Source organism: Halichoerus grypus, chromosome 12, assembly GCF_964656455.1.
Source record: "Halichoerus grypus chromosome 12, mHalGry1.hap1.1, whole genome shotgun sequence".
NCBI classification, from domain to species: Eukaryota; Metazoa; Chordata; class Mammalia; order Carnivora; family Phocidae; genus Halichoerus; species Halichoerus grypus.
In genome coordinates, this window is record NC_135723.1 from 52,411,246 (window position 1) to 52,435,132 (window position 23,887).

The 23,887-nt window shown below is 37.5% G+C and overlaps 1 protein-coding gene across 6 annotated transcripts in view; it reads right to left on the reverse strand.

Moving 5' to 3' along the window:
- The window catches only part of TMEM196 (transmembrane protein 196), a 50,829-nt gene that overhangs the window by 2,822 nt on the left and 24,120 nt on the right, over nt 1-23,887 (reverse strand). For 4 of the 6 annotated variants that reach the window (XM_036113157.2, XM_036113153.2, XM_078059357.1 and 1 more), the window contains exons 2-4: nt 8,968-9,024; nt 4,325-4,579; nt 3,085-3,158 (exon numbers count right to left, since the gene is read on the reverse strand). In XM_036113157.2, coding sequence (XP_035969050.1) covers nt 3,085-3,158; nt 4,325-4,579 — 329 coding nt within the window. In that variant the 5' untranslated portion in view covers nt 8,968-9,024. The remainder of the gene's footprint in view (nt 1-3,084; nt 3,159-4,324; nt 4,580-8,967; nt 9,025-23,887) is intronic. The other 2 variants (XM_036113155.2, XM_036113154.2) reach the window with 1 other exon arrangement.

Genomic DNA, 23,887 nt, shown 5'->3' on the forward strand with positions numbered 1-23,887 from the left:
CTGTTAGGAAAATAAGATGAATTAGTTAAAATTTACTTCCAGAGTAAGATACTGATTCGGTTAATGGGTTTGCAAAACAAATTTCAAGCCACTGAAAAACTTGCTGAGTTTCGGGGAAGGACAAGGATTGATATTGTTGTTGCATTTGAGAAAATGAAATTTCATGGCCAAAGTCTTCTACACACAAAAACACTCCAACCTGTCCCCAGTCCCCTGAGTCTCTCCTTTTGTTTCTCAACTTTATTTTGGAAAGACCTCACCTAGAAAGAAGAAGATGGTTAAATGCCTACATTTTTCCCCCTTGCATTGGCTTCTCTGCTGAGCATGTCAACAAAGTGCCAACCTAGTCTAGAGGTTACCTCATTCTGTAGAAAAATGTGTGGCCTTTTTGCAAAGAAATGAAATAGGCCCACAATGGGATCATTGCTTATATGTAATGGTGGGTCACAAATAAATCACAGTGGGAAAGATTGGTTTTCATGACACTATCACTCATATAGTAAAAAAAAAAAAAAAAAGCCCAAACAAACAAATAGTAAAACCTCTTAATATGTTTCTTAAGGGATCAATTTCGAGGATGCTAATAAGGAAAACTACATGGAAGGCAAATGAAAATTTAGATAGAAAGGATGAACTAACGTAAGTTCCATTTGTAATTTGAGAAAATGTTAATTTAAGAAAAATTAGGATATTTTGAATTCATATGTTTTATTGAACATTAAACTCCTTCCTAAACGTTAAAATGTAATGAGATGTGAAGCCCATTCACATTTATCATGGTTAGTGTGCCTTATTATAAATAATATTTAGGCAAAACTATCTAAAAATCTTTTCACACTTGAACAAGCCTATTTGCAAAAGTGTAGTAAATTCAAATCCAAATTATTGCTCATTTATCTCAAGCCTATCAGTTTATATTTGATTTCTGTTCGGGAGAATTAGAAATGTTTGCTTTTGTAAACTTCAGAAATTCTTCGCAAATACTCATTTGAAAAATGAAAAGGTATCCATGCCCTATTTTGAATCTCTTCTCTTAGAAAATTCAATATAGGAGATGAAATAGAATAAAGATACTTGCTTCTTGTTTTGGCTGGTTTGGAAAGTTGCTTAGGAGGAAGATCCGTGAGGGACTGGAAGGTAGAAATTGGCCTGATTTTTAAACTTTGCTTTTGAAAACTTTGTTGTCTTTTGAAAGATGTGGTAGAATTTCTTCCAAGAAAATTTGGAGAAAGGAGACAATAGGCGCTGGGGCCCTGTCCCATTCTCACATCAAGATCTGTCTTTCCATGGGGCACCTGGGTGGCTCAGTCGTTAAGCGTCTGCCTTTGGCTCAGGGCATGATCCCAGGGTCCTGGGATTGAGCCCCGCATCGGGCTCCCTGCTCAGCGGGAAGCCTGCTTCTCCCTCTCCCACTCCCCCTGCTTGTGTTCCGGCTCTCGCTGTGTCTCTCTCTGTCAAATAAATAAATAAAATCTTTAAAATAAAAAAAAGATCTGTCTTGCCAGGCAAAGTGCCTGGACCCTTCCAGGTCCTAAGGAGTTATCTCATTCCTGGGTATCCATTATATTTCCCAAGTAAGGTGCCAAGGAGATACAAGAAAAAAGCCTAGAAACTCAAATCCTTTAGGGTAAAGACTCTGACAGAAAGCGAAGAAGGTCCTTTGGCGCCAGCAGCCTGCTTCTATGGCCTGGTGATGGTTCAGTGACTGGCTCACTAGGCATGCACACAGTAAAAGTAGGTGTGGAAACACAGTGGGGTTTGTCGGGCTGAGGTTAAGTTCATAGGCAGGAAACCTGATTTGAGGCTTCATTCACAAACTCACTATGGGTGGCAAGTTAAATAGAAACGATTCTTCAAAAATGATCTTTAACAAAATTTACTCATACAGCTTTTTCTATTCCTCACAATAGTATAAAAATAATTTCCTAATGAACTGATAGAAGTAAGATTCTTAGGTGCTTGTTCTTCTAAAATGAATTTGCATTCAAAAAGTAGCTTAAAAACCATAAAAACTAATCTAATGGAGAATATTTTATTGCAGGATTAAGAAAAAAAATCTAGGGGCGCCTGGGTGGCTCAGTCATTAGGTGTCTGCCTTCGGCTCAGGTCATGATCCCACGGTCCTAGGATCAAGCCCTACATCGGGCTCCCTGATCCATGGGAAGCCTACTTCTCCCACTCCCCCTGCTTGTGTTCCCTCTCTCGCTGTCTCTCTCTCTCTCTCTCTCTCTGTCAAATAAATAAATAAATAAAATCTTTAAAAAAAAAAAATCTAGTTTTTAAAAAGCTTACAGAAGAAAAGCGTTTTCCTAACTAAATTCACACTAATATGGACACAGGAAAATCAAGGGTAGGAGAAAAGAGCAAAAATTAGGTTTTAAGTGCATTAGCATTTTTAGTTTATTTGCAAATAGGCATGTCCAATTTGGCAAGAAGAATATACTCTAAATTTGGGCAGGACCAAATGTGACTATTTGCAAGTGGATATACTTTCTGCCATTGGGCCATAGTATCAATGTGACTTTCTGCATTTCCAATTATATTGTTTAACCAAAGCGAGAATGGCGACTATTTATTTTTAGCAGCCCAAAGTATAGGAAATAAATGTGAAATGTATCACATCAGATAATCTTGTAAAAAGACAGCTCTCATACCGCATTTTCACTGTATTAGTGTCAAACTTATGTTATCTGCTCATGCAGTTTTGGCACGAGGGAGATACAGATTGTCTTCATCAGACACACCTATTAAAAACAAAACTCTGGTCTGTGAATGATGGTATTGAGTCAGAATCACGATGTAGCAGAAAATAAAGGAGTCATGAGTCATCCAAACAGAAATGTGTTTGGATGCTTATAGGAGGCTGAATATTTTAAATACTCAACCAAATTTTAAGCTGCAAGACTCTGCCATGTAGGTTTATGTTGGGTCCTCAAAGTAGTTCTCATGAAAGAGATACTTTGAGAAGAAACAGACATCACAGCATCAGTCCAGACTGATCTGCTGACATCATGCCTTCCTAGGAAGAGGCATTGCTTCCTGAGGTGACATCACAACATGGTAACTCCCTAGAAATCAGCGTACCTTGTAGGTAACTCTGGTGTCGGGGGCACCACCGGGCAGCTGGGCAAGTCGGTTATTTCAATAGCCCTCAATCTCTAATATAAATATAACAATCATATAATAAATATTGCACAAACATATACACAAAAAAACGAAATCACAGTAGTATAAAAATAGTGCACAAATGAGCCACTATCCAAATACACAATGGTAATCTATTTTTAACAACCCATTTCTTTAAATTATCAGGCCTGCTAATAGTACCATAATTTTTTTTTAAGAACATGTGTATATCTGTTTCAAATTGCCTTTTTCATGGAGCAACTTAAGGATATCTACTCTCTTTATTTGAATGTATCGATTGCATACAAAATGGAAACACTTAAAACTATGGAATAAATATTTTTTCTTCAAAATAACAATATGAAGAAAATGCAGTAGTAACTCTTGCTACTCTGTCTTCTATTCCATACTTGTGCAGTTTTATTTCCATGATATCAAGTGAAATATGATGTGGCCATTATCTTAGCCAGGTTAGTTTACGGATGTTTTATCTTTTCCTTCATAGATCCAGTAACAGGAACTGAATTAAGAAATATGTGCAAAATGCAATAGAAACACAGACAGCTCACTATATCATTTGTCCTTCAAGCAATAAATGTTACTTCCTGTTTGAATGAGTTTCATGAAACAATTATGCAAGAATATTATTTAAAATATAGGCAAAGCTACCGAAATATGCATGAAGTTTAGATGAGAATTTAATGAAGCTTTATGTGGATTGTAATATCTGCCCTGGTAGGCAAGGCTTTTTGTTGCCTTATTAAAAGGTCCTTTTATGCTTCAAAATCTAATTTACATAATCAAATGCATCTACTTACAAGCACAGGAGGTGAGCTAGAAAGGGGAATTCATCAGATTTCTACAACTGACACTATTGAGTTGAGAGGGTATTTAGTTTGTGTTTTTCCTCAGTACAACACATAAAAATCCATATTTATAAGGCATTCAATATTTTATGGAATGCTATTTTAGGAACTGGGTTTTGGTATAGATAGAGAGCTCTGAAATTATTGAAAATAGGTGTACCCCAAATAGCAGAGAAAAAAAATAAAAAATTCCTATTCTTAGCTCACTAGGGCCAAAGTTTTAGAAAATCCAATTCCTCAAATTCTCTTCTAAAGCTGCCAGATGATTGACCAAGATTTGACTGCAGCCTTCATACCAAGCTAGCAGTGAACAGAAGAGCCACAAAACTCACTTTCTCAGCCATTTCATGAGAGTGGTGCAGAGAATGCTCCCTTTCAGAGAACATCCTCCTCTGTTCGTAGCTGGCTAGTCGACAAGTGAGCCACGAAGAGAGGGTACAGCCGCCGATCCCGATGCACGCAAGGGACATGGAGGCGAGATGCAGAGGATAGAGGGAAGAGGTCTTCTTTGTCACTGCCCGAAGGAACTGAAAATTCAGGATGCCCCCAATGAGTCCACAGATGCAGCAGGCGGAGAAAAGGATCATCTGATAAGAAAAAGAAAGGGAGTGTCAAGGTCGAGGAAACAAAGCTGACCAGGACACAGTGCACTGTCCTGGCTGCACCTCAAGGATAGCTGAGCTACAGTAAAGGCAAGGAGCTTTGGGTGCTTCTCAGAGGACAGGAGCTAACCTTTCACCAAGCTTCTGTGCAATCGGACTCAGTGGAAAGAGCGCAGACCACAGTGTTTCGGAATTAATCGCTGACTGTATGAAGGCCAGGGATACATCTTTTGAAAACACTGAAATAAGCAAAATTTGTCTTCAAGGTAGATTCAGATTTAAATAATATTTACTTACTATCTATCATGTGCTTACTATGCTAGGAACTTGAACAGATACTATCTCAATTAACCCACCCAGCAAACCTCTGAGAGAAATCGTAATATACATTTTGGAGGAATGGTGAGCAGGTAACATTCAAGTGTAGGGACTGAATCCAGATTTTCTGACTCTAAATCCAGTTTCACTATGTTAATCCCCCTAAAATATCTAAATATCTTCTCATTGAACTGTCATGAGTTCCACCAAACTGCAGATCTTTATACCTCTCTAGCTGAATGATCTTGGGGAATTTGGTTACTTCTCTTTTTCATTCCTAGGAGTTTTATTGTGTATCGATTTCCCCAAAGGATAGTTAAGGGACTCCCTATGAACTGGCCCTTTATATTACAAATCTTTTGTTACTCTGTGGCACCACAATGAAGAATACACAGTAGATATTCCAAAAATACCGTCTGGTTGTTTTGGGGAAACACAGGATGTGGCTTTGCTTTTGATCCTATTATTGGTTTGATCTGGGTCTCTGTTAAGAGACCTCGGGGGGTTTATTCTACCTAAATATCATAAATGTAACTGAATATTCCAAAAGCTTTAATGATTTTATTTTGTATTTGCATTTTGTCTAAATTCCCCCATGGGCTTTCCTTATACTTTAGAGTGTGATACTAATTTAATTATCTACATTTATTTCCATTTTTCTCCAGAACATGGTCTCCACTACAGTCCTCTCTCTTGCCAATCCTACAACTTGTTCATTCCCACCTCAATGATATTTTCCATTTCCTGGAAATGATATTGCTTCTTTCTTGGACTCCTAGATGGAAGGCCCAAAGGCAGTCCTAACTGCTTCAGAAAGCCTTCCTGGATTTGTTGATCTCCTCCTTTGGTATAATTCCATCGGGCAAACAGCTATGTAATTTAATTTAGCATTTAATTTTACACTATCAGGAATTATTTGCTGTTGCCATTTAGCTGAGTTTAGCAAGCATTTATTGAGCACCTAGCATCTGTTAGGCCCTGAGTGAGGCAGCTGTTGGCATTACAAAAAAGAATAGCTCAGAGTTATTGCCCTTGAGTACTCTGCAGTCTTGTGTGAGAGAAGATCCCACATTTCAACATGGCATGGCAAATATTAAGAAAGAGGGATGAGGGGCGCCTGGGTGGCTCAGTCGTTGGAAGTCTGCCTTGGGCTCAGGTCATGATCCCAGGGTCCTGGGATCGAACCCCGCATCGGGCTCCCTGCTCTGCAGGAAGCCTGCTTCTCCCTCTCCCACTCCGCCTGCTTGTGTTCCCTCTCTTGCTGTGTCTGTCTCTGTCAAATAAATAAAATCTTAAAAAAAAAAAAAAAAAGAGGGATGAGTTGGTTGCCCTTGGAATAGGGAGGTGGAGAATGTAGCCCAGCCAGGGGTTTCAGACAAGGCTTCCCTGATAACATGTCATCTAAACTAAGTGCATGCAGTTCCCAGAAAAGGGTAAGGCCACAGATACCTGAAATAGCATAATGAAATAGCATGGTGGGCAGAAAGAATTACAAATAGTTTGTTTTGTTTCTCTAACTTAATTCAGCATCTTTATTGTGTCTGTCTCACAGTATTTATTGTCAAGACTGAAAATCCATTGATGGATGAATATCTTTTTATAGTTGATTAAATATAATGCTGAATATCAATGACCAAATAACTGAATCATCCCAAGTGGGAACCTGTTGCTCCCAGTTTCACATAGAATCAATACACTACCTTTAAAGTATATTCAGATAGCATGCAGTTTCTTGGGAAATATTTTGGTGTTGACTCATTCTTAGAAAATATGGGAAAATGTTACATTCTAGCCTTCAAGTAATGAATACTATTTAAGAAAGTAAATGACAAATTATTTGACTATTATAAGAAAACATGTAATCTCTCCTGATATTAGTCTCATTCATTCTTGAAAGGCATTCATTAACATGTGCAAACAGAACATTCTCACCTAGGAATTAAAATATTAAAATCTATACCCACATTTATAACCATATATGATTTTCAAATCTCACCAAACTAGAGAATTTAGACTCGAGAGATATTTGGAGTGGAGAAATTATCATGCAATTTGATTGAAGGATAGAGAATCCTTGATAGCTAAATGTCATCTATGGGAATATCAGAGAGTAAAAGAGGTTAAAGTGAATGGTAGTTTATAAAAGGTTCAGCTCTTATGATTTTTTAAAATAACTCTTAAGAGAATTAGACAGAAAAAAGACACTAGTGCCTTTTTAAAAATTCTTTCTCTTCCCTTCTCCTATGAACTGAATATTTGTGTCCCTCTAAATACAAATGTTGAAGCCTAATCCCCAATACTATAGTATTTGCAGGTGGGATCTTTGGAAGATAATTAGGTCAGGAAGGTGGAGTCCTCATAAATGGGGTCAGTGTCTTTATAAAAGAGATTCTAGAGAGTTTTCTTTCCCCTTTTGCCAAATGAGGACACAGTCAAACATTTGCAACCTGGAAGAGAACCTTACCAGAACCTAGCTACACAAAATGGGTCCCTAGTCTGGGTCCAGCCTCCAGCACTGTGAAAAATAAATTTCTGTTGTTTATAAGCCACCCAGTCTATGATACTTTGTTATAACAGCCCAAATAGATGAAGACATCTCCCTTCCCTTTCCATCCCCTGTTCTTTTTCTCCTCTGCCTCTCTCTATTTTCCTCTCCCTCCCTCATTCTTTCTTTCTTTGTTTGCCCACCCTTTCTTCCTTCCTTCTTTCCTTCCTTCCTTCCTTCCTTCCTTCCTCTCTCTCTCTCTTTCTTCTAAGTTCCAAGAAATTGTTATTATATAGCCATAAAGACGCCGGTAAAATAAAAGTAGAGAGAGAATGAGGGCCATGTCTAAAAAGTGATAGAAGATTCATAGATGCAAATTACAAGCCTCCCAAAATCTGTATCTAATGCTTTCCCTTTATGTAACTTTAAAAAATTCCATCTCACATGTCTAAGGCAATGGGTGCTTCATTTTTTGGTCACAAGAGGTATCCTCACAAAAAAAGATGTGATTCAAAAAAGTAGTTAAACAAAAATAACTAATAATCCCATCCCTGCCCTCCTAAAATAACTGGCCTCCCCCTGAAAAACTCTTTTTAGGATCAAAGACCACTTTCTAGGGTCCAAGTGTAGTATTAATTTTGTCAACTTATAAAGGTCTATGATCTTGGGGTGCCTGGGTGGCTCAGTTGGCTGAGCGTCTGCCTTCACCTCAGGTCATGATCCCAGGGTCCTGGGATACAGCCCCGCATCAGGCTACCTGCTCGGCGGGGAGCCTGCTTCTCCCTTTCCCTCTGTCTGCTGCTTCCCCTGCTTGTGCTCTCTCTCTCTCTGTCAAAAATAAATAAAAATCTTTAAAAAAAAAAGGTCTATGATCTTTCCTATTGCACACAAAAAAATAAACAATGCTTTTCCCCTCTTTTGAACTCTCAAAAAAACATCATGGAGGGAAGTGGGGAACCCACCCTTTGGCATACAGAAGTTCTCCTCCAGCTATTATCAGAGTTAACTGGGAGTATGTTCCATACCCCGGAAACCCATGACAGTACTGAAAAACATCTGAAAACACGTTTGCATTCACAGTAATAAAATAAAATTAAATAAAAAAAATCATTGGGAATTCACTGTCACTATAACAACCCAGCTGTTCTGCTGCACTGACTTCACAGTCAAAGCCAGTAATCCGTAGGCCCAGTTCCACATTTAAACAGTTAAATTTCCCATGAACTCAGGCCATGTCTTTTTTAGCTTACTGAAGGATTCATGTGAGTGTCTGGGCATCTATAAACTGGGAAAGTGGAGATTGTCAACCACAGCAGTCATTATGGGTTGCATATTCATGCATTTAAAGAGTATATCAAAGCTTTTCTTTCTTTTTCTTTTGTCATAGTCTCTAATAATCTTGATGGTTTTTTTTTTTGAAAATGAAAAAGCCAGTATTTATTGGTCAGTCCTCTTTTCATCCTAAATGAGTAACATTCACTATGTGAAAGTTGGCTTGTCATCATTTCCATTTTCAGGTTCCTACGTTTCAAATACTTCAATGCAAAATATAAACAAGCCAGAAACTTACGACAAGTCCAGATTTTTTTTTGGCGCACAGTATTCCACATATGCCACAAAGAAGAAACTGAAAGGGAAAAGAATAAAAATTATTCCATATTCAAAGACAAGAAAACCTCCATTTTTTTAGCTTATAGCTCACTCATGACACTTGTTCCAGGGAAGTGTGAAAATTTTACGTTCCCATCAAAAGCTGGAAAGGAAAATACCTCATTCTAGAATGGTAAGAGATAAAAATGTTAACTTTAGTGAAAATGTGTTCTTTGCAAGATTGATGTAGGTAACTGTGGTACTTAAGCAAAACCTGAGTCAGTTTTACACCAGACAAAATTATGAAGTAAATAAATTTAGAGTTTTGTTCTTCCTATTTTCTTTCACTGTCTTCTATTTCTTTCTACTTTCTTAAGGAGAAAAGTGGTGTGATACATTCATTCATAATTGATTTCTAAGCAATTCGAAATCAATGGGCTCTCCTACAGGTAGTGAATCTCACACAAACAAAAAGATAAGGCAACAAAAAGGGAAATGTTCTTCTTTAGAGACATTCTTTGTACCTCTCAAACTATGTCAGGTAAAATGGTGACCTCCTCATTCTACCAGAAATATGGTCCTTGTGGATATGTTGGAAGACCTCAAGGAGATGAAGCTATTGATGGCATGTCATTTCTTGTAAATAAGCACGTTGGTGACATAATCACTTTGCAAAGAAAAGATGCATCAAATATGACACACTATTAGATACTTTGGTTATCGGAGAATGGTAAATCATTTAACTTGGTTAGAAACATTTAGAGCCATTTGAATGTGCATTTATACATACATCTGGCTAGAAGCAAACCATATCAATAAAACAATACAGTCATTAATAAATAATAAGCCCACTAAGGGCTTTCAGACTAGCAGATAAAGCTTTGAATGCAGTTAAGTTTTTCCTTTTGATTTTCTTTTAAATTGTGCTATCTCAAGTCAGAACTAATAATATGAGTGGTTTTAACTGAGTTTCACACATGGGTAGACTTTTTAAATATATACATAAAAATAATCTAAGAATTATATGAAATAAATAAAATGTGTGTGAGAAACACCAACAAAATTTGATAAAGACATAATGAGTTAAGGAAGTTTTCCTTTGCAGGGATTTTTCCATATAAGGGAACGAAATAATTATAAAGCAGGCAAGGATGCAGACAGATCAGAGAAACCAAGGATATATAACAATTTGCTTAAAATATAGATGATCCTTCAAATTAATACTCAACAAAGTTAAATATTTATGTAATTTTAGAGGAGTGGAAAGGATTTACTAGACATAACAGCAAGGTCACAGACCAAAATGGAAAATACTTATAAATATTAATACATAAAATTATATTTTCAATAGTAAAAAATAACATACCTCTCAAAGGCAAAAAAATAAATTGGGATCATATTTAGAAAGCCTATGACAGACAAGGGTTAACATATTAGATAAATTGATCTGATAAAATAATTTTAATACCTTAAACCATGAGAAGATAAAAACTCAGAACTTTATAAAACTTGAATACTCACATACTTTTCAGAAGTTTTAAGTATCTACTTCTGAGTAACCATTTGTCACCCCCATCCCCCTTTGTGTCCTGGGTCCAGATGAACTTGTCCTTAAGAGTCCTTAAGGACTCTTCCTTACTGATCCTATCTCATGTCTATCAAGGCTGTGCTCAAGCCATTCCAGTTTGGAACAGTTCTGTACCTCTTGGTGCCGCCAAGCTTCAGATCAAAGCCTCAGCATGCCCTCCTCCTTGCTTGCCTGACTAACCCATTACTCACCCTGAAAGTCCATTCACCCAGAACTCATTCCTGAAATAATTTGAAAGCAATGTAGTTTTGTGTTCCTTGGATCTCTTCTGAAATCTATAAACATTGCCATTATTTATTCACAGCCAAGCTTGAGTGGACCTCAGGCGTTTAAGCCGAGTTCTCCTTCCCAGCCACTTGGTTAGAACATCTAGGTGGCAATAAAATTGCTTCCTTCTATGGTCCACTAAGGAAAGGAATTTCAGGGCTTGGGGAAGTGGGGGGAAGGTAGAATACAAGGGGAATCAAACAATATATTTCTACTCCCAGTCAGGCCTAGAGAATAAATACTTCTGGATAGTTACTTCTGTCAGGGTATCCAAAAATTTGCATTCCCTGGAGGAAACCATTAATCTGAGAAAAAAGTTACCCACATAATGGGCAGTATATAAAATCACGACATTTATGAGGAGGCTGTAAGGGATGTTAGCTGAAATTTAGCCATCACAGTTTATAGAGAAGTGTAAAAGAAGCACAAAAAAGCAGTAAATGATCTTTTAATTTCATGGGCTGTCTGTACTCCAAGTCAGAGCACTGCAAGGGATCTTAAAAGATGACTTAATTCAGTCCTTGCAGTTTGCATGTGGGGAAGTACAGGTCCAGACAGGCTTAGTGACTTGCTCAAGGTCACTCATCAAGGTCACAAATCACCCATGTAATCTAAGGCTTTTTAAAGTGTCTGAGTTGGGGCGCCTGGGTGGCTCAGTCAGTTAAGCGTCTGCCTTCGGCTCAGGTCATGATCCTGGGGTCCTGGGGTCGAGCCCCACATCCGTCCCTGCTCAGGGGGAAGCCTGCTTCTCCCTCTGCTGCCCCTCCCCCTGCTGTACTCTCTCTCTCTCTCAAATAAATAAATAAAATCTTAAAAAAAAAACTAAAAAAAAAATAAAGTGAGTTAATTTATTTCTAATATTGTACTGAAATGCTCTTCAGAAGGATTTTTCAGTGCTAGTACAGGGCATCAGACTAGCAAATCCAACCAGAAGTGTTCAATGAACAGCTGGCCATCTATAATTGCTCTCCTTGCCCTTCCCATTATTAATTTTTGTTGTAATAAGAATGACTATAAGATCAACCAATTGTATTACAGTCTACAATTAAGTGTACCTTATTATAAAGGGAATTTGTTCTATTTCAAAATACTTTTTTTTTTTTTTGCTCAATATAACTTTATCAAGGATGCAAAGCACTCACACTACATTATGAAACAAGTGAAAAACAAATCAGTTTAAAAAAGTAAAATTGACGGCTGGAGACATATATATCTGAATTAGATAGACAATATTACATGAAACAATATAATTTTATTTCTGAGAAGATGGGCTATTTAAACCCAGGAGAGTTATTTGCTTTGCTTTTACTATGAAGTTATATAGATCAAGTGATCTAATGATAGGAAGTGCAACTATGTAATAAAACTAGTTAGCTCTCCAAGTGGAATTCATTTGATTCCAATTTAGATTAAACTCAGTAGATAACTAAGGTTGTGACTCATTGTAGGATGAAATGGAGCTATTATGGAATTAGCATTCTATATTTTGAGTGGATTTTCTTCATGAAAGGTCCAGGGAGCCTTCTGCTTTTGCTTAAGATGGAGAAAGAACAAAGATGTCATTCCCACTTAAACAATAAGCTAAAGCAGAAAAACTAAGAGATTGATAACTTTGAGAGAGCCCAGCAGAATACTGAAGTCCAAGGTAATGGAATAAGCAGTTCAAAGAGGAATAAGGCCCTCAAAGGAAATTCTGGACACACAAACTATATCTTTTGTTGCAGAGACAGGAGGAAGGGACGTGGGTTGTCACATAAATGGGTATGTGGGCAGGAAGGGGATGGTGCAAAGCTCTGCTCTGTCCTTAGGCTTTCTTTCTTATGAAGCAAATGCTTTAAGCCCCTGGCAAAGGGGTAGCAAAGCTTACTGTTTCCAGGATTTATGCAAATATGGACTGCAACTCTAACTAGAGGAAATGTAGAAAAATATATCTGCACCAAAGATAATCACTATAACAGCACAATCATTTCCTCACTAGAATGACTGCCTTTTGCACTAACAGCATAAAGAATATATCAAGATAAAATACTGGCAAGATTCTGAAGATAAAGCACATTGCAACTTTTGACATCCAGTCAAATTCCCATTCACACAAGAGATTACAAAAAAGACAGGATCATTTGGGCAAAAGCACTGTGGTGGGCTGAATTATGGCTCTCCAAAGAGATGTATGTCCTAACCCCCAGAATCCACTAATGTTACCTCATATGGCAAAAAAAAAAAAAAAGCCTTTGCAGATGTGATTAAATTAAGAATATCAAAATGAGATTATTGTGGATTGTCCAGGTAGGCCCTAAATATAGTCACAAGAGTCCTTTAAGAGGAAGAGAAGAAGGTAAAAAGAGACAGAAGGTTCCAAGAAGACACAAAAAGACAAAGAAAGAGAGTTGTGAAGAGTCCATACTGCTCGCTGTGAGGGGGAGGACAGTCCTGAGGCCCAGCTGTAGGCAGCCTCTGTGAGCTGAAAATGGATTCTCCCCTGTGGCCTCCAGAAGGAATCTAGCCCCATAGACGTATTTTAGATTTCTGGCCCCCAGAACTGCGAGAAAAGACATATTTCTGTTGTTTTAAGCCACTAAATTTGTGGCAATTTGTTCCAGCAGCTATAGGAAACTAATATAGGCTCCAAAACATTTTACATGACACACTCTACAAGAATTACTAGAAGCTGTTCAGGAAAACAAGCAGGGAAAGCCAGGAGATAAAAAAGAAATGTAGGAGAAAAAGCACAAAATAAAACAAAACAGTAAATCTTTTAGATTCAAAAGTATTGATTGGAAAAATTAATTACGTGTTTCGAATGAATATCCCAGGTGATTTTGGCATGAGAGAGGGTGAGGTGGGGGTAAAGAAGATGTAAGTAGTATTCTAAAACTCTTATCCTTTAGCAGAATAACAGAAAAGCTAACTAGTTCTAGATATTGACGGAAAGTACAACTTTAATTTTGTGCATTAAAATACAGAGACTGAGAAAATAAAAATAAAGAGAAAAATACAATTTGACAGTAAAGAGGGAACCAAGAGATGTCAGGGAAGTTTAAAAAAAATGAAAGGAAATAAAGTGAAACTATAAAATAAGTTGGAATAAAGAATTCAATAGTGTAAGCAATCAGACTAAATGTGAATGCATTCAATTTTCCTCCTAAGAGGGAGAATAGAAGGTGAATAAAATAGTCTACTAGGTAAAGAAGGAAAGGGGTTTGTTAAAAGATCCCTAAAATGAATACTCTTCTTTCCATCTGCTTTTCTCTCTGTCTCTGTTTCTCTGTTTCATTTCTTTCTGTTCCTCTCTCAGCACTGACCTAGATGCTTGTTAATGAATTCTTTATTAGTAATCCTTTCTGTCCAAGAAAGTTTATTCTGGGAAAAGACTAAGAGTAAAAAAAAAAAAAGAGGCTCTTGTAGAATTTCTCAATTTTAAATTATGTAATGGAAAATGTTGAAACCATGGTTGTAATGGAAGCAGATAAAAACAGTGGCCAGAAGAACAAGCAAGTGTTGGGTGAAGAGATTATGAAAGATGGTGGACCAATCTTGTTTTAAGAGAGCTTATTAAAAATTTTGCCACATCACATTTAATGACCTTAGATGAAACAATTTTCACTGAAATTCACTAGCCATTATACAAGATATACATACTAGAAAGTAGAAATGATGCTACTTGCCCCGCACTCAAGATAATGAGCTAAACAACACATTGAACTTAATACTTTGATAAACTTCAATGATTTATACAATTTTGTCAAAATTAAGGTTTCTTTAAAATATATAGAAATATGATCAAGAAAACAAATATTAAATGTTGGGAGACTGAGTGGAAAGAAATCTATTTCTGGTTAAACAATGTATTTTCCTTGTACATGGATTGAAAGTTTGATGATTTGCTTTGCTACCACCAGTTCTTGGATATTTTTATTCTACTTCAATCACCTGTTCAAGAATAACAACTGGAGTCTCTTAAAAGGATTATTTTGTAGTTTAGCACAGAAAATGCTACTGTGCTAACATAGTTCATATTTTCCCTGAAACTGTGCTGATATGATAGTGATTTTCTGGCTATCCTCATCAGGATGGGTAGTTTTATTCTCAGTTAAATATAACGAATCATAAACCACTTCATATTAAAGTAGATATAGCTTCAATGACCACCACATTTCATTTTTACTTGGAAAGTTTTTTTTAGTTCAACACATTCATAATAGTGGCTGAAATAAAGCGTTTATGTTGCAAAGCATGTTGATTGTCTCTCAATTCTCTAGAAAAAAATGTATTGAAAAAGGGAATTTTCTTTCACGATGGGCAAGTGAGTGAAGAAAAGAAATTATGGATCAAAGAAACAGTTTTGAACCTCATGCTACATAAAAGTAAAATTGAATCTGTTATTTCATTTGCCATTACTGGTCTGTTAGAGTTAGAGATCATCTATTTTTATATTCAACTTTGCCATATCTCCTCGGACAAAGCTGTGCTGTTAAAATGAAGTTTCTAGATGACATGATGGAATTTCAAACTGGATGAATGAATTGGTAAATGGGTGGATGAATGTATCACAGTATGCATGGGGAGGGGCAGAAATTAATCAGATTTAGCCAATTCCAGACACACAACTGGGTGCAATTAGTCTTTTCACTGAATCAAATCCCCTTAACTTCTTTTTTGTTTTCCTGAAACACTCATGATTGGTCAGATTAGGTTAATTTTCTTCTCAATGGCGGCATTTGAAAATTATTTGGATGGCGTTGACCTTTTAAATGTCACAATCCTAGCTTTGTGGGTTTCAAAAGTTTCCTTCTCAAACCTCAGATGTCCTTGAGATGTCAGCACGGGTAGAGCTTTCTATTAAAAAAAAAAATCACTGAAAAAGATACTACCTTGACACTGAATGGTAACTGCTAGAAGATCCTTTTTAAATGTGAGTGACTTCTCAAACTAAAAGAGGTTGTATTCTTTTTAAATTTTGTATTGGTGTATAATTGTCATATAACATTATATTAGTATGTATTCTTAATTATGTGAGACAGAAAATGGCTTGGGAAAGGGCCCTACGAGTATATATCCCAGCTGTTTATTTATTTTCTCTCAATAGACACAGCATAGGCATTTCCCCTTGGTGAAACTAGAAATTGGGCAGTGTCTCAACACTCTCAACTGAATGCTATTACTTACTATCACCTAGTCTGTTCTGTAAACTGCTCTGAGTGATTATAATACAATCTCCCCTTTAAATACCCTTTATACAGACACTGTTCCTTGAGGCACACACCATCCCAGTCACATTCAGAAATTTGCTCCTGGAAGAAATCAGATACTTGTCATTTAATCAAGATCAAATAATGTAAAAAACAGTCAACAGGTATCACAAAAAGCTTCAGGACATTAAAAAATCAGAATATAATTTTTTAAAATGTGAGATCAATTGGTTTGTTACTTTAGGGTTCTTTTAAGCCCTCGGGTACTATGGCTGGCAAGCCTTTCCAGCTGAAAGCAGAGATTCTAAAGGAAGGAGAAGAGTTCCTCATTTTATGATTATAAGCAATGGCCTGTCCTGGATGGACCATGACTTAAGGTAAGTAACTACCATCTATACGTGTTCCCTCTGGGGAAAAAGAGAATACTGTGGTAGGCAGAGTAGGGTCCCTAAAAACAACTTTATCAAACTTTAGAGCTTATGTCACTATTATAACAATCCTGACCATAGGAATCCTCCTTGAAATTCTTTGTAAGATCTCAAAGTGAAGGGATCTCTTCCCAGTTGAGGGCGGATGTCTCATACAGTAATCCCATCTGAAGATGTATCTGTCCAGTTTCAAGTACCAAGATTTCCCCTAACACTCTTGAGATTTAGGCAGGTTCTGAAAGCTGCCATGCTGCCTCCTTTTTTGTTCTACCAGGATAATCTTTGAGAAAACACTTTTGGTGCCTTAATGATTGGACCCAATTTGGATTACATGACCTCAGTTACAAAGCCTTGACAAGAATTTTTCAAATAATGGCATCTGTAAACCATTTTTTATCAGAATGACATGGGGATATTTGTCATAAATGCAGAGTCATGGGCCCCCATTGAATCAAATTTTGGTGGGGTGGGGTCCAAGAATCTGCATCGTGGGTAAATTCTGGGGTAACTGTTATACTCCTAATTGTAGGATCACCTTAGGTATAGAATCACAGGACTGATTTAATTCTCTAGTTTGGCTTAGGTGGGCTGGCGCTACCAGAAGCCAGCCAGATGTGGGACCTACCACGGGAGCAGTAGGCCTGAAGGGACCAACAATGGATGCATGTCTACTACCAGACTCCGGAGACTCCCTAGGCCTATGTGATGAATGAAGCTTCTTCTCTTTCCTGAAGGATTTAATGGAGAATATTTGTCTCTTCATTCCCGGGTGTAAAGACAGTTATCAGAAGCACCCCAGCAGAAGTAAAGGTGTTTTGTTCATACATATCTCCATCAACCATGGTGGGCGGGGTAGGGAAGGAAATTGATGTTGCTTTCTCTGGATCCTACTGTAGACATTTTATGCCGTTGCATGGCAAGTTTTAAGTGGCTTATCTTTGACAGGTTCATTTCCCGCATCAAAGAATAGTGGCTTTTAAGGTCTTTACACTCCCCCCAACCCATTCCCCTGAGGATAAATCACTTCCGGTAATCAGAACACCTAGACTGAAGCCAAGGTGGGGCTATTAGTGCTCCACAGAGAGCCTCCAAGGAATAAAAGAGCTGTTCCTTCAAAGGATATTAACAAAGAGACATTTTCTTGCCTAACTTTTTCTCTTCATTGTTTTCTGTCTCCCTCTCTCTTTTAAGAGTCTGAAGCGGTTGATTAGAGTCTTGCAAAAGCAACACAGAGAAGAGTTTTACTCCCACTCTGTGGGTCAGCATTATAGTTTATATTATTTAGCCAAGTTTCTATGTCTGCTACAGTTCTCATAATGAATATTTTGGATCAGGTAGGAAATAATAGTTTTCTTCCTGAATGTATTTATGCCAGGGCCTGTCAGTATACACAACTGGACTGTGAAAACCATTAGGATAAAACCTAAAGTAAGATAAATCCCTGTTAGGTTGGAAAGAGTAAACTAGAATGTTTCCAAACTCCATGGGTAATCAGAGTTGCAGAGCACTATTTATAAAGCACCTGATATTTACTAGGGGTGGATGCGTCCTTTCTCTCCTATTTAGTTAACTTCAAACTGATTTTAAATGATGGCAAGCATTCAGTACATCTTTCCGGTAACCTGGTTCAATTTGATTGCCAGAGAAGGTAAATAGGGAAACTTGTAAATCAATCCTCAAAAGAGGTAATTGGAAAATTTATAAAACTGAGAGCTGATTAAAAATTCCTCATTGCCTTAAAAGATCTGAAGTAATATCTTTTAAGAACACGAATTAGGCTGTTAAAACTAGCAGATTCTGGGAAGTGACTCTGGAGAGTGAGGTTTTTGAGGAGTACATTTTGGAAGGAATCATTTAATTAAAGTGCAATAATGGTGCAGAAGATTTATAAACTTAAGTTAATAAAGGACCCAAGGAAGATGCTGAGTTTCTGAATTGTTTCAGAATAGCTCTAAATGGTGGCTTCTGAGTCTCAATGATTTATGTTATTGATGTGATGGCTTTCAGCTTTCTCTGGATAAAGAGGACCATAACAAAATAATTTTGAGTCCTCCTTCCAATCTCCCACTGATTCATTTCTTCATTACTCAGCAACTGTATTATCCCAGTGAAGTTGCATAGACACTAGCCCATCTTTGTAGTATTATAAGGTGATACTATAGTGAATAAAAAATAAGTTACATACTCAGTAGAGCCAGACAGTAGGTGCTGGCTCTTAAAGAGGCAAAAAGATTAAGCCTGAGAGATTTTCTATTTCCTGGAGTTAAGGTGTGCTTTTACTGAAAAACCCACAAAGATTGCAGGAAGAAATAATAATGTAGAAAAAAGAAATAATTTTGGAGCATTAAAAAACACACTTGGGTAATGGGCTCTGGAGAAAATATTAAACGCTGCACTGTCCATCAGTATCCTTCAGCACAAAGATTATTTGCCTTACTGGAAGAAAGTTTACAAGATATCTTAGCAGATGGACTTTTACCCTCATCTTCCAGTCCTTTTAGTTTATTTCCTGTTAAAGGACCCCAAATGGAAATACTTTCTCAAGTATTCTGTTGGGATAAATTCTCAAATTTCCAAAGTTTACTTTTTCAAAAATTCACAACACTTACTATTTGGGTTCTCTCTCCCAGTATTTCTGGGAAGGCTAAAAAAACCACTCTTTACTATTTCCACTTTGTGGGTAGAGGAATTAAGAAGCCAAAAAAATCATACAGTAAGCAAGTGGCAGAAGTTCAACAAGAGCAGAACATGGGGGTTCCCAGATTATTGCTTATTGTGCATTATACCTCATTTCATGTTAGCTCTAAGAAAATCAGAAACACCTTGTCAAAAAATACTCTTTTTAATAGACAAGTCATAAAACGTTCCTAATGAAAACCTTGTGAGAGAAATCTCTCTGGTGGGAACAACCGCTATACAAGAATGACTATCACCTTGGTTTTAAACTTCCTCTGGAATTTGTGTTCTCTTTTTCCTCACAGTCACTATCATTCTTGGCCTCAGGTTCCCAGCTGTATCTCTAGCCCAGTGGTGGATAAAACCTAAAGTAAGATAAATCCCTGTCTAATCCCCTCACCACAACTAAAATAAGCTGATATTTTCAAACGAACTTGATAAAAAACCAAAGGGGGTACAACAGCAAAATTAAGAAAAGAATTGTAAGATGCACAACAGTGGTCCCCTTCCTGATGCGTATCTCATCCACTCTGCAAGCCCTGTGCCATCCCACATCCCATCTGAAGGACCCAGGACTGATGATTCCAAGAGGATACCAAACATTAGAAGACAAAGTGTCAGGGACCACTTTCAGGGTCATCTCCTCCCAATTAAAATTAAAATTAAAATATAATAATATATAATATAATAATATATAATTATATAATAATATATAAAATATAATTAAAATTGTAACTGGCATCCACAGACAGATTTTATAGTTTAGGCCACTTGCCAGAACATTATCACAGAATCATGGATTCTGTGAGTTGATTTGCTACAAATGGTGATTCTTTTGCTTTTCATTCTGATTTCTAACCAGATTTCATGAAATAACTCCGAGGACCTTTATTTTTATCCATTTTAAAGTGCTGAGACCATAAAAATGCCTACCTATGAGATTACCTGATGGCTGAAAGATAAATCATAAAGAACAGGTACATTTAGTGCAGCAGGATGTGCATATTCATAGGTTGAAACTAGGACTACCCAAAATTCTGTTCATTGGTGTATCTGGGAAATGGGGGTAGTTTAAAGTGTTGCCTATTATTTCTGGATTTAAATGTTGTAATCAAGAATAATGGATAGGAGTTACATGGAGGGAGATTTCCACTCATTACCAGGAACATTTTTCTAATGAACAGACCTGTCCACAAAGTAGCCTGGGCTTCCCCATAACAATGAATGAGGTCCCTTTGGGGATGTTTGGAGAGTGACTGAATGACCACCTCTTAGGGTGCAGAGAACAGATTGGTACAGTTCTGACAAGGGATTGAAGTAGGATTCTATGAAACATACTGACATTCTGATTGAGATTAATTTATGACATGGCTACAAGATCCATTTTCAAAGAATTGGAGTTCATGACAAAAGTGGCACTGCGCCATGTATCTCTGATGAAACAGAAGACATTTCAGGCTCCTCAGCAACTTCGGCTATTTATTTTTGTGACCATAAATTAGCCAAGACAACGTAAAAATGTATGGTTAATTGACACTACCGAATATAGAAGGCCCGGTAATGGTTTACTGTAACTGCAGAAACAGCTGTGCTATTTTTACCTTTCTTTTTATTTACAGTTAATAATAGATGACTCTTTACGGTTCCTAGTGTATAAAATTATAACTGGCATCCACAGACAGATTTTATAGTTTAGGCCACTTGCCAAAACATTAGTTAATTTATAGTCTTTATAGCACTGTGGGAGTTAGGGGACTTTATTACTTTGCCTAGAACCTCAGCAGGAAGGAGCTACGGCCAGATCTAGATTTAGGACGTAGAGTGACGTGATCAAGATGGTGACATAGGTTGTTCCTGACTTTGCTCCCCGTCATGAGAAGAACTAACAGCTATTCAAGAAGACACCACTGAAAGAACCCTGGAACATGGGGGTGAGACTGAAGTACCCCCTTGGCACCACAGAGACCAAGACAGACTGCATTTGTAGGGCAAGAGAAGCAGCTGCATGTTGACCACATCGCCTCTCCCCCAGACCAGCGCATCACCATGCAGCAAAGTCTTGCATGAGCGTCTGGTTCCTCCAGTGAGAAAAGAGAACCCAGGAGGGATAACAAATCCCACCAGCATTGTGGGTCATTTTGTGGGAGCCCCTACTCTGACTTCATACCATGGGGATTACAGAGGAATCTATGGGACTTGACCATCGGGAAAGTGACTGGGATGGAGAAGTGGGGGAGAGGCTTGCAACCACCAGCACACAGATCTCAGTAGACTACTGAGTTCGTACCTGAGCTGGTACCGCCCAGTAGTCATCCCAACCAGCATCTCTGTCCATCTGTAGAACCAAGTTAAGGGTACACACTCAGCAGGGTGCAGATATGCCTGATTCAGATACTCAGGCAAGGAGTTCTGCTGGCCCTAGACCCCGATTTGCCCATGCCCAGGCAAAGAGCTGAATCACAGCCCTTCCTGCTGTGGGCAGTGTTTTCTGGGCCCATCTGATCAGAAGGGCTGGCAACATGCCCTGAAGCTGTGCGGCCCAGTGGCACTCAAGCTGAGAGTGGGAGGGCAGAGCTGAATGCCCCTGAAGTAAAGCTAGTACCAGGTGTGGAGCTCAAAATCAGCAGAAGAAAGGATATAATAGAGATTAGAGCAGAAATAAAAGCAGTAGAGAACCGAAAAACAATAGAAAAGATGAACCAAACTAAGAATTGGTTCTTTGAAAAGAGAAACAAAATAAACCCTTAGCTAGACCAACCAAGGAAAAAAGAGAAAGGACCTAAATCAACAAATTATAAATGAAAAAAAAAAAAAAAGAGAGAGACATTATAACTGATACCTAAAAAGACTCCAAATAGCCAAAGAAATCCTGAGGAAAAAAGAACAAAGCAGGAGGCACCACACTTCCTGAATTCAAGCTGTACTATAAAGAGATAGTCATCTAAACAGTATGGTACTGGCATTAAAACAGACAAATAGAACAATGGAATAGACTCAAGAGCCCAGAAATAAACTGAAGCATATACATTCAACTAATATTTGACAAGGGAACCAAGAATGCTCAACGGAGAAAAGACATTCTTTCCAATAAATGGTGCTGAGATAATTGGATATTCACATGTAAAAGAATGAAACCGGACCACTGTCTTACACCACTCACAAAAATTAACTCAAAATGGGGTGAGGGGCGCCTGGGTGACTCAATTGTTAAGCATCTGCCTTTGGCTCAGGTCATGGGATAGAGCCCCACATCGGACTCCCTGCTCAGCGGGAAGCCTGCTTCTCCCTCTCCCACTCCCCCTGCTTGTGTTCCCTCTCTCTCTGTGTCTCTTTCTATTGAATAAATAAATAAAATCTTTAAAAAACTGGATTAAAGACTTTAATGTAAAACCTGAAATCATGAAACTCCTAGAAGAAAGCATAAGAATAAAGCTGCTTAACAAAGATCTTGATAATGAGTTTTTGAGTATGACGCCTAAAGCACCAACAACAAATACACACGTGGGACTACATCAAACTAAAAAACTTCTGCACAGCAAAAGAAACCATCAACAAAGTGAAAAGACAACCTACAGAATGTGAAAAAAAAATTGCAATCATATATCTGATAAGAGATCAATATCCAGAATATATAAATACATATCCAAAATATATTAAAAACACATACAATTCAATATATAAAAAAGTCAAAAAACAACCCAATTAAAAAACAGGCAAAGGACCTGAATAGATATTTCTACAAAGAAGATATGCAAAAGGACAACGTGTACATGAAAAGATGCTCAACATCACTAGTCGTTAGGGAAATGCAAATTAAAACCATAACGAGATATTACCTCATGCTTGTTAGAATAGCCATTATCAAAAAGATAAGAGATAACATTTATTGAGCACTTGCTAGATACCAGGCTCTGGGCTAAACATTTTATATACATTACCTAATTTAATTCACACGTTCAGTTGAGAAAACTGATCCTCAAGACAACTTTTTCACACCATACAGTTGGCATTTGGCAGAAGTGGTATTCAAACACTGGCCTTTCTAACTCTAGCGGCTAAACTAATTTAGGATTTTCCAATAATTTTACCCCAACTTTTTGTTGGGGGAATGATGCAATGGGAAGGCATGAAATAAGTTCAGGTCTACAGGTAAATTACTAAATTGTGGTCGGGGAGCTTTTCCCCCTAAAGCTACTGGATTCTAGTCTCGAAAGAAGTATTTTCCTACCACTTGGTGGCAGTAGCTACCAATTAATTCACAGTGCTGTTTTTCAATTTAACTAAAGTCGTGGTCTTTATTTCTATTTGGGAGCAGTTCTTTAAAAAGATTTCTCCTTTCAATTAATTAACCTTTTCATGTAATATATTTATTTCCAGTAAATAAATATATTTATTCTTATTCTTATTGATTATTGTCTTGGATATCATTCAGGTCCATGGATTTCCCTTTAGAATAATGGCCATAGATAAAGACAATAGAAAAGTTTCCGGTTTCCTCCATTCAACTTTATAGCTTCAGAGGTGTGCGCTGTGTGGCTGACCAAAAGAGGTTAATGACAGAGCTTGGAAAGAACAGACAGGACAGCTTATCAAACCATAAATAGAAGACAACTTATAATCAATGAGTATTAACTTAGTATGGGTTTATAATAATCAAGAAACACCAAGCATGTTTTCTCAATCCACACATGCAGTCCATTTCACAGAAGAATAAGCTAAGGTCCAGAGAAGTCTAAGTGGTCTTACCCAAGA